Source organism: Wasmannia auropunctata, unplaced genomic scaffold (assembly GCF_000956235.1).
Source record: "Wasmannia auropunctata unplaced genomic scaffold, wasmannia.A_1.0 LD334328.1, whole genome shotgun sequence".
Taxonomy (NCBI): Eukaryota; Metazoa; Arthropoda; class Insecta; order Hymenoptera; family Formicidae; genus Wasmannia; species Wasmannia auropunctata.
In genome coordinates, this window is record NW_012028562.1 from 52,362 (window position 1) to 69,802 (window position 17,441).

General features: G+C 33.1%; 2 protein-coding genes across 4 annotated transcripts; both read left to right on the forward strand.

Annotated features, from left to right (window-relative positions):
- Positions 1-1,140: 1,140 nt before the first annotated feature.
- LOC105458770 (DNA polymerase eta) lies at positions 1,141-6,241 on the forward strand. Of its 2 annotated transcripts, none has more exons than XM_011704303.1 (7): positions 1,141-1,529; positions 1,980-2,114; positions 2,328-2,536; positions 2,898-3,061; positions 3,155-3,378; positions 3,491-3,614; positions 4,497-6,241. In XM_011704303.1, exons 1-7 carry the CDS (start codon positions 1,393-1,395, stop codon positions 5,943-5,945), a joined length of 2,442 nt encoding a protein of 813 aa, XP_011702605.1. In that variant the 5' UTR covers positions 1,141-1,392; the 3' UTR covers positions 5,946-6,241. The 2 variants fall into 2 exon arrangements, with proteins under 2 accessions (XP_011702605.1, XP_011702604.1); XM_011704302.1 differs by having other exon boundaries at positions 1,143-1,529; positions 2,895-3,061.
- A 474-nt stretch (positions 6,242-6,715) lies between these two features.
- On the forward strand, positions 6,716-14,540 carry LOC105458771 (protein arginine N-methyltransferase 3). 2 transcript variants are annotated; one of them, XM_011704304.1, is made up of 8 exons: positions 6,716-6,846; positions 7,191-7,520; positions 7,790-7,959; positions 8,708-8,860; positions 10,616-10,803; positions 10,929-11,155; positions 11,305-11,664; positions 13,111-14,540. In XM_011704304.1, exons 1-8 carry the CDS (start codon positions 6,834-6,836, stop codon positions 13,218-13,220), a joined length of 1,551 nt encoding a protein of 516 aa, XP_011702606.1. In that variant the 5' UTR covers positions 6,716-6,833; the 3' UTR covers positions 13,221-14,540. The 2 variants fall into 2 exon arrangements, with proteins under 2 accessions (XP_011702606.1, XP_011702607.1); XM_011704305.1 differs by lacking the exon at positions 6,716-6,846 and adding an exon at positions 6,874-7,046.
- The last annotated feature ends 2,901 nt before the right edge of the window (positions 14,541-17,441 follow it).

A 17,441-nucleotide genomic window follows, 5' to 3' on the forward strand; every position in this document is an offset into this window, starting at 1 on the left:
ACGTGTGCTCTTCCGATCTCTTGTTACCGAGTTAAAAAATAACTAGTTACCGTTACTAGTTACTGATTTTTAAAAATAACTCGTTATCGTTACCGTTACTTAAAAAGTAACGATTCGTTACTTTTCCGTTACTTTTTTAATTCTGAAACAAGATTAATCTAAATAATTTAAGATGCAATTTTTTGTTTTAATATTATAATAAAAGCAATACAACAATGACACTAGACCGATATACAAAATACAACTAGGAAAATGAAGGCCTTTTCGATATGAATTAGAGCTTTTAGCTTCGTGCTTAACATTTCGAAATAAATTTATATAGGTATACATATCCAATTTTACAAACTACGCGTCAATTATAAATTTTCGATCTTGAAACGCAATTCAGCTGATATTTTTCATAATAAATTTTTTAAAGTATTTTAAGATGCATATGAAACATAAAAATATCTTATTAAAGTACTTGTCAATTTAATTTGTGATATTAATTGACTTATGGCATTCTTAAGATGTCATAAACCAATCACAGAGCCATATTAATATTTTAAAACATTATTTAAAACAGTCTTAAAATAAGATTAAATTATGTGTTATACTAGCTAAAAACTGAATTAAATTATACATACGAAAATTTTGTCATAAATACAAAAAGTTCAAAATACAAAAAGGAACGATAAAAGTAACTGTATAATTCGTTACCGTTACCAAAAAAATAAAATAACGTCATTACCAATCCGTTACCAAAAAAAAAGTAACTGTAACGGTAACGGCGTTACAATTAGTAACGAGTTACTTCCAATCCCTGATTAATAGTCAACTAATGATTCCTCACCTACGCGAATTGTCGCGCAATATCCAATAAGCATACAGCTTTATCGATGTTCTCAATTAAGCCGGTTCTACATTAGTTGCAAGCCGATCGCAAGCTTGTTGCGACAGCCAATCCGAAGCATTGATTTCAAAATGCAAGCTTCAGATTGGCTGTCGCAACAAGCTTGCAATCGGCTTGCAACTAATGTAGAACCGGCTTTATAAAGCTCATGCGTTCATTGGATATCGTTGCCAGACGTAGAATTAACGAGCAATCTCCCGTCTTCCGCGTTGTCTAGTTTGTGACTCAACACTGTTCGCACACGTGACTTGAGTCCCGCCAAAAGATGGCCGTTCGATGGTAAACAGTGATGAATGCGAGTCGAAGCAGAGTAGTCAGTGAAGCAGAGTGGAGCAGAGCTGGAGGATTCGTAGATTTTCTTAGAATAGCACTGCATTGAAGATGAGGCAGCGAACGGCGTGGTTAGTGACAGTCAAATGACCCGGGGATGCATTACAATTTACAGCTCCTTTACTCTTAATTAGTCTTATGCTGATCAGTCTTACGAACATTCCGGCGAAATGTCGAATTCGAGTAAGAGGATCGTCGTCCTGATCGACATGGATTGCTTCTTCTGCCAAGTCGAGACCAAGCTGCAACCGCATCACAAGGGAAAGCCCCTGGCTGTTGTCCAGTACAATCAGTGGGAGATGGGCGGGTAAGCGGAATCTGTCAATTTTTATCTGGCCATTATATCAATTGTTTTTAAATTAAATCAAATAAGAAAACCTATTATTATAAGAATAGCTATTATATAGTTATATAGTTGTTATATTATACAGTTGTTATAGCTGCTACAATATAATTCCTATAGTTGCTGCAGTTGTTAAGCTACTATACAACAACTACAGCAATTTATAATTACTGTAGTTGCTATAATAGCTGAAATTTATGATAAATTCTGGTACTTTTCATTTAACATTTCGATTCTTTTCTTTATAAATTTGCTCCGAAACTATTCTGCCTTCAAGAGATCTGTTTCAAGAGATTTCAGCTTTATTGATCACAGCCTTATTGAAGAAATTCATCAATCCTTTCAAATAGAAATTTATTGATTTTAAGATAGATTAAATATTATTGTGTCAGCAATATTTACGGTTGGTTGCAGAATAATAGCTGTTAATTACGAAGCACGAAGTTTTGGAGTAACAAGGCACATGAGAGGCAAAGAAGCTAAAGAGAAGTGTCCAGATATAGTTCTAGTCAGCGTTCCATGTCTTCGTGGGAAAGCAGATACATCCAGGTAACAATTTGCAGAGTTACAAGTTAAATTTTTATAAATACATAACATGTTAATTGTTTGTATTTTATGACTCGACTTGCTTGATATTTCTTTTTTTTTTTATGTCTAAATTCGTTTTTTTTGAAGTCTTGATATATGTATTATATTAAAAATTATTTTGTATGTAATAAATTTAATTATTTTATTACAAATTTAATAATTTCTGTCACACAGATATAGAAAAGCTGGTCGCGAAGTCATCGAAGTTATAAAGAAGCATTGCAATGTAATAGAGCGTGCTAGTGTCGACGAAGCATATCTTGACATTACGGATATCGTTGATAAGAAATTAGCCGCTTCTAAAGTTTCTCCAAAGGGACTAATATCGTCTCTTTCAAATACATACGTTGTAGGATATTCGGAAGTTGGTAAAAATGACGAAGGTAATGTAAAAATTACCTAACACAAGTAAAATAAAAGTTCTTCGTAATGTTTTGAGATAATTATTAACATCAGCATTATGAAAATTGAAGATCAATATAATTATACTACTCCAGCTTCAGTTTATGATTGCATTCGACAGTAATTTGCCGTGCATTTAAATAACTGAAAAATGTATTTAGAATTCACATAGAAATATTAGACGTCAATATCCAGCCTTGATCGTTGAAGGCTCTTCTCTAATTTAATTGTGTCATTCACTTAGCGGTCTTCAACTTAATGTTAAATAAAACTGCTGTCACTTGAAGCGAACAACTTGGAGTGTTGCGCATATCGAACATAAACACATTATCGTTCCAGAAGAGAGGAATCAAGGGCTACAGACATGGATACTGGACTCTTTTAAAGAACTGCACGATATTCAAGCTCAGAGACTCGCCGTAGCTGGCGTAATAGTCGAAGAGATAAGAGATAGCGTATATAGAGAAACCGGATTTAGATGTTCTGCTGGAATTGCACAGAACAAGGTTAATATTTTTTAAATATTGTCTAAAATATTTTATTATTATTATATTTCAATAATTTCTATATTAATTGAATGTTTTAACCAATCTATGCAGATATTGGCAAAATTGGCATGTGGACTACACAAGCCGAATCGCCAAACGATTTTACCTGAAGCGGCTGTTTCAAGCCTGTATTCGGCGCTTCCGGTAAAAAAGGTCCGAAATCTCGGTGGAAAGTTTGGCGATGACGTGGTCGAGTTACTCGGTTGTAAAGTTATGGGGGATCTGTTGCAATATTCTTTGGAACAATTACAAAAGCACTTCGATGAAAAGACAGGGTAAATCTGTGAAGCTCCTCTTATGTGAACGAAGTTTTTTTTTTGACGATAGTAACTTGTAATTTGTCTTACAAATTTCTGACATAATTCTCATGTAACTGCAATTCCTCAGGTTTTGGCTGTACAATATTGCACGAGGTATAGACGACGAGCCTGTCACCAATAGACTGTTAGCAAAGTCTATCGGGGCGTGTAAAAAGTTTCCCGGCAAGCAAGCTATCACCTCGTTAGAAGTGGTAAGGCCAAAATTAAATAATTTATAATATATAAAGGATTTAAGATAGGGCTTCTAAGTATTCGGATATCCGAGATCGGTTTCAATTCGAATCTCGGATAAAATCGGATTATTCCGATTATTTGGGTAATCCGGATATCCGAATTATATGGATCCGGATCTAAATTTGGATAAAATACATCCGCAATGTATTTTCTTTTATTATAATTTTAAAATAATATAAATTTGTTTGTTGAAAAATGCATTTTATTTTAATTATTATATTTAAAGCTATATACCCTTTTAGCTATAAAACATTTTTTCACTTTCATATTTAGTTATCGAATTTAGATCCAAATTCGAATCCAAATCCGCTACAAACTTAAATTCAATTTCGAATTTAAATTTGTTGCGAATCTAGATTTGAATTCGAAATACAAATCCAGATCCGATACTTTTATTATTCGGGTATCTTAAAAGATTCGGATATCCGAATAACCCGAATTTGAAGCGTCGTAATCCAAATAAACCGATATCCGAATAACGTCAAATCCGAACAAATCTTAAAGCCCTAATTTAAAGCGATCGATGCTGGAGGGTCGGAATTATCGACATTACAATTATACATATGAATATCTCCGAACGGAATTGGAAATCCTTTCACAGTAAATTTTTTTCCGTTTTTACTACAAATTCCTTCGTCCCGCCACTACATTTCAATCCTGTGAAAGGATTTTTAATTCCGTTCGGTCAATTCGGAGATATTCATGTAACTGTAATTCCTGTCGATAATTCCAATCTTCCAGCCTTAATATTTAATTTAATGTATAAATAGTTTATAAATTTTAAGTTAATTTATAAATAGTTTACATCTTTTGATTGGTATGAATGGTATATTTTATAGTTGAGGCACTGGGCCGGGGATCTGGCAGCGGAAGTCTGCGAGCGGCTCGAGGAGGACTTCGTGGAGAATCAGCGACGTGCGACGCTACTTATAATCTCTTATCATTACTATCAGAACAAAAGTATCATATCCCAAACGCGCTCGCTTGCCTTGAACTCATACAAACCGGAAAAAATGGCAAGTCAATGCGTGGACGTTATCACCAAGTCGACGCAGTGTCCGGTGGCATACATGGGCATCTCTGTCACTAAATTCGTGCCATCGAAAGAAAGCGGTAGCTTCTTGAAATTTTTTAAAAACGCCAAACCGAAAGACGAGGAGGTTGCCATTTTTGATTCGCTTGGAGATACGGCAAACTCCACGTCCAGTTCAGAAGCGAAAGGAGAGACGTCTTTCAACGGCAAAAAAGCCTGTTCATCGAAAACTGAAAAACAAAAGCCTCAAGAAATTAAAGGATCTCCCGCGGTCAAAGAATCAACAGTACGAACTAATCAAGGCACGATGAAGGAAAGCAAGAGAATCGCCAATAATTTAAATACAAGTGCGGAGGACTCGCCTACGTCAAAAAGAGTTTCGAAGCTGATCCAAGTGTGCAACAAGCGCGACAAGAACAAACGTCTGTCGGGTATGGTAATAGATAATAACGATTTTCAAGATTCTTTCTTCATGAACGTATATAAGACAGGGGAGAAGAAGTGCTGCAACAACACTGACGGAAGCGCCGACACTGCGGAGGAATCGAAATGCAGGAAACAATTGATCAGGTCTAATGCGGGTGAAGAAAACACGGATGACGAGAACATCGATGATTACAATACAGATCTACGCGTGCGAGAGAATGCTCGTGAAACACCTTCCACGAGCCATGTACACACTCGTGTAAATGATAACAGCGAGGAGCCCGCAGAGGGGAATAACGAAAGGACCTCCACACGAGATTCTTCGGTGCGGCTGCGAGAGATATTTCCAGACTTGGACGACATAGATCCGGATATCCTGTCCCTGTTGCCGGCCGATTTACAGGAGGAAGCGAGGTCGTACGTGAAATCGCGAGGTAGTAAGAAGCAGGAGAACGTTAAGGCCGCCCGAGAGTTGCCGAAGGCGGGAAGAGGGAGACCCAGCAAGGCCAAACTCACTGGTAAGAGCGGCGGCAAGAGGCGCAGCCCGCTGTACAATTTCCTGATCAAGACCGACTCAGGCGTGCGTGAGGTGCCTCTAGAGCGATGCGCCGAGTGCGGTCAAATGATACCCATAACGAAGTTCGACGAACATGTGGACTTCCATGTCGCGCAGAATTTATACCGGGAGATCAATAAGCCTACGTCAGGCGAGAATGGGGGCGCGAAGAGGAAACACGAGGACGACGAAGTTGTCACTCTCGCGAAGCGTCAAACGTCGAACGGTTGCGAGTCCGACAGGGATTCTCGAACAACCACGTTCCTCTCGTGATTGTGCCTGTAAATCCAATATTTTTCAATATTTTGTGATTGACAATTTATCTCTATCTATCAATCGTGATGGCGTACCGTTATTGCAATTACAGACAAAATGATTGGATAAATATTTATGTGTATAATTTATATATATATTTGTGCATAATTAAAAGCGCAACTGTATATGTGGGCTTTTATGAAATGTATCATAAATTATTGTAATATATTAACATATTGAAATAAGCTAACTGTATGTTGGGCTTTTATGGAACGTATGATAAATTATTGTAATATATTAACACATTGAAATAAGCTGTAACATATTATATTTTAATTGAAACATTACACGAATTATTTGGTATATTTTAGAAATTATTTTCTCTTCTAACATCAGATTCTCAAATTCATCCTTTCACTGCAGTTACAATAACATCAATTTACATTAATTAAAACATAAAAAAACTCATATCTTTCTAAAAAAATTGTCAAATTGAGTCATCAGTATCGTTAAATAATTTATATTGAATATATAAATATACAAATAAATGTATGAATACTAATATAAATATGTAAAGTAATAATATAAATATTACAATAATATAAATATAATAATGTAAATAAAAAAATAGAAATACAAATACTAATAATAAATTTATATTAAATCAAATTTATGTATATTTATATATTTTATATACTAATTCTTGCTGGCTTTTGTTAGTGTGTTCGATATTCGCGTATCATGTGAACTCGACATAATATTCGGGAGGTAGAAATATCTGGCATCTGCGTCCGTTGACACGTGTTCGACTCGCACGACGCACGCGACGGGACTGACTACTCCGGATTCCGGAATAGTCTGGAACGATTTTATGGTTAAAATCACTTGAAAAGACGAAGCTTACTAATGGCAGAATTAGGTAAAACATTAATGAAAATCTCACGCAAATGAATCGCGGAACGACGGAGAATCATCACACGTTCAATCTGTTCCGTGTGGCGATTGGGAGAGAAGCTAAGCGGTTAATTTAGGTTGTTTAAATAATGTATTTCTTGTTGGGGTCTGATCCGCGCACTGTTACGGAGCATTTGTCTTTTGTGCGAGATAAAAAAAAGAAATGTATTTTATTTTTACATTATTAATTATATATATATATATGCCATTCTCATCTTTTTTTTAATTGAATGTATTTGTATACATTAAAAAATATACAGTTACATTTATAATTAAGAAATATTTTAATCGCAATATTTTATTTTACAGAACATAATGACATGTCAAGTGACAACGATAGCGGAGACGATTGGGAGGAAAACAATGAGGATGATTGCCAGAACATTTTGTGTCTGTTTTGTACAGAAACCGTTAACGGATTTTCCTCCGCATTACGCCACATTGAGCACTCACACAAGTTTGACCTCTGCGATTTTGTACAAAAACATATTCACGACACTTACTCGTATATCAAGTTAATCAATTTTATTCGTCGCAAGGAGATTTCACCGGAACAACTGAGCACACTAGACATAGAGGCTTGGAACAAAGACGAGTATCTACGTCCCATTGTGGAAGATGACCCATGGTTAATGTATGGCAAGTATAAAGAGTCAAGGCGACTTTTTCATCGACGACGTTGGTTACTGTCCAAAATTTGTAATTCTGCACACTGGTTTGATCATGTCACACCTATTGCCTTTTTCGTTTTTCTCGATGGAAATCGAAAAAGGAAGGCAATACGTGGTATGTAAACGTCGACACACTTTGAGTCAGTGCTCAGAATTACAAATCTCGGATAGCATTGCGTTATGTAGATCACGCACTGATTTGCGAGATTAGGTATCTTATTATTTGGTGTAACGCAGATGTTGAAGATCTCATCAGTATTAAAGATATGAATGAAGAACGAGAAGTAAGACAGATTGACGACAGTATAATTGTGCCAATAGCGGAGTACGAAGAAACCAAAAGAACTATCAGATCGCTCAAGTCTCAGCTGAGGGAATGCGAGGAAACATGTTTCCTAGTGAGACAGGTATGTAAAATTATATCCAGTAAACGGGAAAGGATTAAAATGGATTAAAATTCTTTAATTTATGAATTAAAATGGATTTGGTCTCCATGGAATTTAATACATTTCTATTTTTTCATAATACGAATATAATATTTTTAGGATTTAGATGGGGATTGAAACAATGCATTTCCCAGTCACAATTTTTAATTGAACAACATTCATGATCCATTTTCACGGAAAACTTGTTTTGAATTTAATTAGATTGAAAAATCTGCATTTCCTACCTAGAATTTTGAATTAATCAGTATTCATGATTTACTTTTTAAAGCTGAATTTGTTTTTCGTATTGAATGTCATAGAAGATGTGCTTCATGCAATTCCTATAAGTGAATACAAAGGCATTGGACATTGAAATGGATTCAGATTTGCAGAAGTACGCATTCGCGAAATTGAAATAGATTGAAACAAAATTCGTTTCAATGAAATGCATTTTTTTCAATCTATTTCAATCTATTCTCGTTTACTGGGTACCCACTAAACGGAAATGAATTGAAATTTCAAATAATGGATTAAAATGAATTGAAATGAATTGGCCTTCGTAGAAATGAATGCATTTCTATAAAAGCCAATTCATTTTAATCCATGATTTAGAAAATTTCAATCTATTTCAATTAAAAAAAAAATATTTTAATCCATTTCCGTATACTGGGTAGGTAATTATGTATAATCGTTAAATGCAGTATAATGCAAGGAAAACTTTCCTTTTCAGCAAATGGATGAGATGAGAGAGAAAGCGCAGAAATTGATACTGGGTGACGATTTGGACGAGAAAGAAAAAAATGCCTCGGCTAATTCATCTAATGCTGATGAAGGCTACTTCAATACGTACAGTCACTTTGCTATACATCACGAAATGTTGAATGTAAGTTTTAAATAAATTTGATCGAATCTTGAGATTTTTCTTATTATTTTCTTTTCGCATTGTTATTATTGAATCTAGTATTCAAAATACCTCACATTATACGCACGCGAGCAGTCACGTACAACATGTATGTAAGGTGACTCGAGGGAAAATGTCAGTTTGGACAAGGCGCCACTTTGTTTATAGTTTCATATAAAACACGCGTTGACGATTATAATTGCGCAGACGTATGTATAGTAAACAGTTACGAAGCTGTTTACATAGAAGACTCTCGGAATTGTTAAACAATGAGAAAGATTTGGAAAGATACGAGGAGATAGATCGTGAAATATGCTTTTTATTATTATATTTCAGGAAATATTTTTCGTGACGTAATATTTAAAGTTTTCGATAGTAGTTCAATGCTTACTTTTAGCTGGATAAATCGCGGCTTCGATCAGTGTTTCGTGGTAATCATGTAGCTGATACAGTTAGATTATATTTTGTGAAATTGTTACATGTATATGTACAAGCTGTACAGTGACATCTTCCTCTAACATTTGGAGGAAAAGATGCTAGTAAATACAAAACTTAATTTTTTGTACTTGCCTCTTCATTAAAATGAATTTTAATGTAGTTAAAATTTTGATTGTGTTTTATATAATTCTAAACATTTTAAATATTCTAAACATTTGTAAAATATTGTTTAAACCAGCAGTTTGTAATACTAATGTTTTATGACATTAATTTTTTCTGTTTATTCTATCACATATTTTTGTGTTTTTAACAACTTAAATTTAATTGTATAAATAAGCAAATCGTGCAAGTTCTATTGCGTCATACTATTTAATCATTTGTTGTATTTTGCTACATAGGAAGTGCAGGCATATATCTTACCTGTATATATGGAAGAAATATGTCACTTTTGCAAGATATAACTTGTCAATTTTTTAAAAATAATATTAGAATTTAATAAATATAATTGAACAATTTTGTATTTGGTATAAATAAATAAAAGTATCACAATACAAATATTAATTTTTTGTAATTTAATTGATCGGGTTTATTAATACGAGCCTGTTATTTCAAAAAAGTACTTAAGTGATGCGTTATTTCCCGAGTCACCTTAATACAGCATACACGTGTAATAAAAAAGTGTTTTCAGAATTAAATTTAAATGTCAATAATACTTGGCTAATTACATTGATTTCATTAATATTAAAAGTATTAAAATACATTATATTATTACATTATGCAAGAAGAAATATATTTAAAGACATTATTTGGGTAAACATTTATTTGAAGAAAAGTGCTTTATTAATAAAGATTTACGTTTAAATTAGAAAATAATAATTATTAGAATTGATTGTTCAAATAAAATTTTATTTATTGTTAATATTTATAAATTATACGTATATATATTTATTATGAATTTTATCGTAAAATTTATATATTTGGATATATTTCATATTATGCGAATAAATTTTATTCACATATACTATTATTTTTTTATGATGTGCAAATAAATTTCGATTTATGTGATATACGAAGTTTTCTAATATAACTTTATTTGACTATTTAAAATAGACAAATAAGTTTTTACCAAATAAATTGTTTTTTATTTGTAAATAAAACTTTATTCTTCATTCGTAAATTTGCCCAACTCTGATTACATTTCTGACTGAAGAAATTAACGTTGTATTTCTTTAAAGTTTTTTTGAAAGCATGATATTTATTGTGTCTATATAAGAAATTGATAGAGATATATTTTATTAGGATAAAAAACGAACGGAAAGCTACCGAGATGCATTATTAACAAATTCCAACAAGTTCCATGATTGTGTAATGTTAGACGTTGGTTGCGGGACTGGTATCCTGTCCATGTTTGCTGCAAAATCTGGATGTCGTAAAGTTATCAGTGTCGATCAGTCTGACGTGATATATCACGCTATGGATATAGTAAGGTACATTTAAATATATAATATACATATTATGGTATTTAAAGATTATCCCAAATAAATAGCTTCTAGTTTCAATTATGTCTTTATGTCATATATAATTTGATAAGCATCAATTCAATTAATTGTAGAGAGAACAACCTCAGCGACATAATCACTTTAAAAAGAGGTCGTCTGGAAGACATTAGTATAGGGGTAGAGAAAGTGGATGCAATAATATCTGAGTGGATGGGATATTTTCTCTTGTTCGAAGGAATGCTGGACACAGTGATTTACGCTAGGGACCATTACCTGACGCCTGGTGGAACAATTCTCCCAAACAGATGCACAATCAGTATTGTGGGAAGTGGTGACACAAGTATGTGTTGCAATTTCAATTTTTACCGCAATAATTTTAAATATACTTCATGGCGCGAGATTTTTTTTAAAAGATAATTTAAATGATTATTTAAGCATATATTATTAAATTATTTTCGTTATTTTACACATGTGTTGTTTTTATTTTAGAGAGGTACATCGACTTGGTTGATTATTGGTCAAATGTATACGGTTTTAAAATGAGCTGTATGAAAGCGGAGGCGTTGCGTGAGCCCAGCATAGAGATCTGCAATGTCGACGATTTGATAACAAGCACCGCCGAGATTCAAGCCTTTGACTTATATAAAGTCACTACAGACTGCATTAATTTTTCGTCTCCCTTCACGTTGAATGTGAAGAAAACAGGATCGTTAACCGCGATAATCGGTTATTTCGACATTTTTTTCGATCTCGAGAATCCAGTTCACTTCAGCACAGGTCCCTATTCTACGCCGACACATTGGAAACAGACAGTATTTTCTTTAAGTGAACCTATTAGTATAACTGAAGGTAAGTTACATGTTTAATTAAGAGTTTACTATAATTTATCAATAATAATTATAATATTAATTTATTTGATTTTGAATGATATTTTAAAATATCTAATATAATATACCTAATAATTTATATATATATATATATGTGTATTAATTATATATATAATATATATATATATATATATATATATTATATATATAATTATAATGTTAATTGTAATATTATATATTTTGAATATTATATATTATCTAAACATTTATTATAATTTAATTATTTGTTTCAATGCTTTAAAATATCTATATATACACCGACAAGATATTATTAAAGTCGGCCGGCCAAAAGCAAGTTTTCGTGATTATCAAGTGGGCCCAGAAATAATTGAAACGTTATGACATTTTGGTTGTATGTACTTAGGATAACAAACAATCATTATTTTAGTATCAATAGTGAAAAGTTTACATATTATTTTTCAATTTTCGCAACGTTTGCTGTACGGATAAACGTATTTTTTTAATCTTTACAGCATTTGTTGTATAACGTATACGTGTATATGTATAGCAAACGTTGCGAAAATTGAAAATAATTACTTGTAAAATTTTCGCTATAATTTTCGATAATAAAATACTGATTTAGTCACGTATAAAGATTGGGTTTGTTATCCTCGGTACAGCCGAAATGGTTGGTAATGTCGTTCTTCAATTACCTCCGGGCCTTGACAATCACGAAAAGTTGCTTTTGGACGGCCGTCTTTAATAATAACTCGTCGTGATATATATTATTTCTTTTTAAGATAATTAGATAAGAGATTAAACGAGAGTTAAATGAGTTTACATCTCATATCTTATAATATATATCTCATATCAATCTCATATCAACATCAGATATCTTATAATAGCTTTGAAAAATTCAAAATTATTAGAACTTAGAAGAACATGTTTCTACAGAAAAATACAAGTATACGCAACTTGGTTAGATTCAAATTTTGCGCATCGGAGGATAATTAACTAATCACTTTTCTGATTGTTGATAAGATAGATAGTTGCTTTTGTCTAAATAACTGCGAAATTTGAATCGGATTTTATTCGAGTGACTTTTTATAAAACTTCTATAGAAACATTCCTGATATAACAGTGATATCATTATGAAGTCATGATATCATACGGTATCGTAAGGACGTCATTATGGCTTCACTTTTGTCACTTATAAGTAACAAATAATGCAAGAATTGACGTCATTTGTAGTGTTCTATCCGGGATATTCTCCCAATAATTTTTACAATTTTTCGAGAATATTCAGAAACGCATATTTCAACTCTCGCCTAATCTGTTACGTTATTTTGTCTTTTTTCTAATTATCTTGGAAAGAGAGATAAGTTGATACTTTAAAGTACAACAATTAAAATCGATATAATACAATTATTATTGTTAAAATGTAATATGCATTTATATTCTTTTATAGGTGAAGTTATAAACGGCACATTGGTCTGCCGAAGGCACTGTAAGGACATTCGAGGTTTAATGGTTGTTATTCATATCAAAAATTTCTCTCAGACGTATTTTCTGGATTAAAACGCTAAATATGCTTCTTCCAAGATATGCGTTAATAGTCGCATGTGCCAAATTTTTGGAATAGGGTCCAGCTGTGGCGTTATGAAGTTTTGATTTTCGTTGAACGTTTTTTTTTTTTTACGAATAATACGTAATCGCTTATAAGCTTTATCTCTCTTACTATCTCCAATTTGAAATTTATAATACATAGAGTCTACATAGTGTCCGTTTACTTGAACGGAAAATCTAATGTATTTCGAAATACGCTCTAGTTTTTAATTTTTATGTTGGAACCGTTCATAAAATCACTATATTAATACATACAGTTATGTATAATATTAATATATTCTATTAATATATAATATATGTATATTAATATAATATACATATATTTGCATAATACTTTAATTCTCTTTCGCAAGCGAAACATAGGATACGGCGCTTTGTCTTAAATATTTGTGATAAATATGGAATAATCATTGATCTAGTAGCTATTTACATTTGTGCCTTTTTAACGGTAGCGATTCGTACGTTATACACACATATATATATATATCTCTTTAAACTTATAAAAGTTATAAACTTATAAAATCAATTTTAAGAATTTTTGCATGAACAAATAGAATTTTAATCTTATAGTCGATTACATCACGCTGGCTGCGCGAGCGTATAACGGCAGAAACAGGAGAGTAGAGAATTTAAGAAAAAAAGTATAAAGAGAGAAATCTGCGCACAGAGAGCTTAGTACACAGACAACGACGCGTAGGATTCGCCCAGGGGTTAAATTTTTTATAGAATCGTTCGAAGGAATACCTTGGCGATCCACTTGGCGAAAACTTCCGTGAAGAAAGAGATTCTTGTTGCTTCCGCTAGAATTTTTCTCTAAAATAGAGTTCATTAAATATTTCCCGTCGACGGAGAGCGACGGCGTTGATAGATACAATACACTTCGATCGTCCGATATTAATATTACGCGAATTCTCCTGCCATTCTCTTCGTGCGTATGACGCGTTACTTACGTACAAGAATTACTTAGAGAGATCGTTCTTGCTACCGAATTTGAAATTGCAACCAAACGACTAATACAATTCTGTGATACGACAAAAAAGTTATAGCTTATAGTGTTCACGAGAGCGACGCACCGTTGATATACCCCTGCAGTTATTATCTGCACACAAGGATAAAGTATATATGCTGCTCTTATTGCATAAGTACATACCGTACAATCTGCTGAAATAGCGAATTTTGATCCAATTTGATCCCGTATATAATTATCGAATAATTATAACTTCGACGATCTTTTGAAATGTATGCAAATTGAAATAAATCTTTAGAATCTTACAGGCTCTTGTTAAATCATTCGTGCATACGTCATTCTTGCCCCCTCAGATATGTATATAGAATTTTAAATGTCACACATATATAGAACATATTAAATATATAGAATTTAAAATATTATAAATATACCATAGAATATTAAATATATAAAATTTTAAATATTATATAGATATGGCATATAAAGAGAATTTAACATACTTTTCCGGACATGATTCGATTTCACGCTTTCTCCGAACAAACTGCCATTCGCAGAATTATTTAAGGACATGGGAATTAAAATCTGAGTTCGCTTACATAGTTCGATTACAATAAAAAGATACTTTAAGAAGTAAATTTAAATTATAGGAACGAAGGAAAAAAAAGTGTACTTTTCAACGTCATATAAAATTTTTATTTAAAGAGGTAGATGAAACAGGATGAAAGAAACAGTGTTAAAAAAATATATTTTTAGTAACAAAATTAAAAGATGTAAAATTATAAAAAATATTAAAATAACAACAGCAATGGTGTTGTTATTTGCCCCAAATAATTACTGCAGTCCGTGCACGCCTGCAGGTTGGTCAAGATTTCAGCTTCGGTAAATTATCTGAAAAAGAAAGGTAAGCATTTTTTAATTTATCATTTTCGGTTCATGGAGAAAATTTTAAAAAAATTTTATTTTTCACGAAATTAGACGCATCTAAATTGGAAATACGGAAATTACGTATTTTTTTAAATTTCTTTTTTTTTCTTTGTTATTATTTGTTATAACTAGCTTAAAAAAAGATTAAAAGTAAAAAAAAACATTCATGAATCAACACGAAATATTAAAAGTATTACTTAAAAACTTTAAATTGATCGGATGAGCTGTGTTTGAGTTATTGTGTTGTCATCGCTTTCTAAAATAATATTTTGAGAAAAGTGCATTTGAAAAGTTTCGTGACGTAAATTCTGTAATTTTCATAATAACTTACAATTTATTATATCAGTATCATTTACTGTATCATTTATTATATCAGTATCATTTACTGTGTCAGTTTTATTTTTATGGCTTTAAACTAATGAAAAATAAAAAATTTCGATTTTTTAAATACTTTCAAGGGCCTATAATGCCTCGAGCAGAAACTATTAAATTTCTCTGATTAAGGTGATCATGCGATATCTGAACGAGTAAATTGACATTCCGTTAAATTCTCTTGTTGCAAAGGTAAAGATCAGTCTCGTCGGTATTTATCCGACATCCTGCCGAAGGAGAAGGCGCATTATCAAACTGGCCCCTTCGTGTTTAACACGGCCCTCCGCATGATAATTACAGGGGAGAGGGGGATAGGGCATGCCGTCGGTTACAGATACGCGGACGTTCACCGCGGGATGCGAACGGGCGAACGTGACATACAATCGCATGTTTGTTCGGCGGCAAACTCGTCCGTGTTCATCCGATATCCCGGCGGCCAGGCCGGCGCGAATGACGCGCTCGCGAGCCGAGAGGATACCGGCGTCGATGGCGAGAGGAAGCGTGTGGCGCGCGCGCGTATGTTTAACGTAACTCTATCCAATAATGCACGTTCTGGCCTAGGGCAACCGAGCGGTGGCGGCCCTCCCCCTCGCGCGCGCTCGGCAAACACATACGGGAAGGTAGGGCAGGCAGGGTGCTGCTGCCCGCACCGCACTCGCGTAACGGACACGTATGTACATATACACGCGTGCTCGCGCGTTCAGACACGCGAAATCTTCGCCCTGTAAAAATATTTGCGTTTTAACCGCGGCAGCGTTGCGACTCCTGTTACGGCATTCGCGTCCGGTATAATCTCCTACCCAGTCAGACAAAACGCGCCCTCGCAAAGACGTTCACCTTATCTCGTGAATCGGAGAATCGCGAGCTACGAAGAAAGAAAGACTATATAGTCGACGATAAGCTGGACTTGACTTAGGATAAGCGGAATAGCTTTGAATTAAACTGAACGAATCTCTCCCGGAATATCCTGATCGGAAAATGATTGAGACGTGTACCACGGTTAATTTTATAAATACCAAAGTATTTTGTATATTTAAGATGTATGAATCAAATACTTTTCGATATTAACTTGGAAATAGTCACTTGGAATGACGTTTTATATCTCAGCAGCGAAAAAATGAAGTCACAGCTAGCAGTTTTCTTTATTCATCGAGAGAACATATATTTATTTCTTCTATTTCTTCTTATCTTTTGATAGAAAATGTTGAGCAAAAATCTATGTCATAATGATTTTAAATACTAATAAATTGGACAATAAATAATGTACAAATTTTTTAAAAATTTTCTCCATGAACCAAAAATAATAAATTAAAAAATACTTACCTTTCTTTTTCAGATAATTTACCTCATTCGCTATAATAATACAATTCAAAAATTAAAATTTTCCAGAAAATAAATTTGAATGTTTCAAATCATTAAAATTTTGTAATATTAATTTCAAAATGCTATTTTTATAATATAACAACCTGCAGTGCTCTATATACTCTCTAAATTTTCTGGAGTGACTTTTCACTTTTTTGAAGTGAATCTCACTCCAAAAGATTGAAAATACTGACAAGAGTGGCAGTATTTTCATTCTTTTGGAGTGAGATTTACTTCAGAAAATTTAAAGAGTAGTATACTGGACCTTCCCTATATTGAACTATGAAATACTGCGGAGTACCTGACGGAGAAAAGGAAAGCAATATTAAAATTTGTAACTTTGATTCTCTCCGACATAGTAAAACAGCATTAGTCAATTAGTGATTCCTTGACAAAGAGAGTAGTACAATCTTTCTGTGAGTATCATTGCCTAGGAATTGAGACATCCCCATTCCTGGCTTGCTCCAGTATACCGTACAGCTTACTGATAATAACTGATTCTAGAAGAGTAAAAGTATATATTCTTTCTCTTTTTCTTTATATTTTTT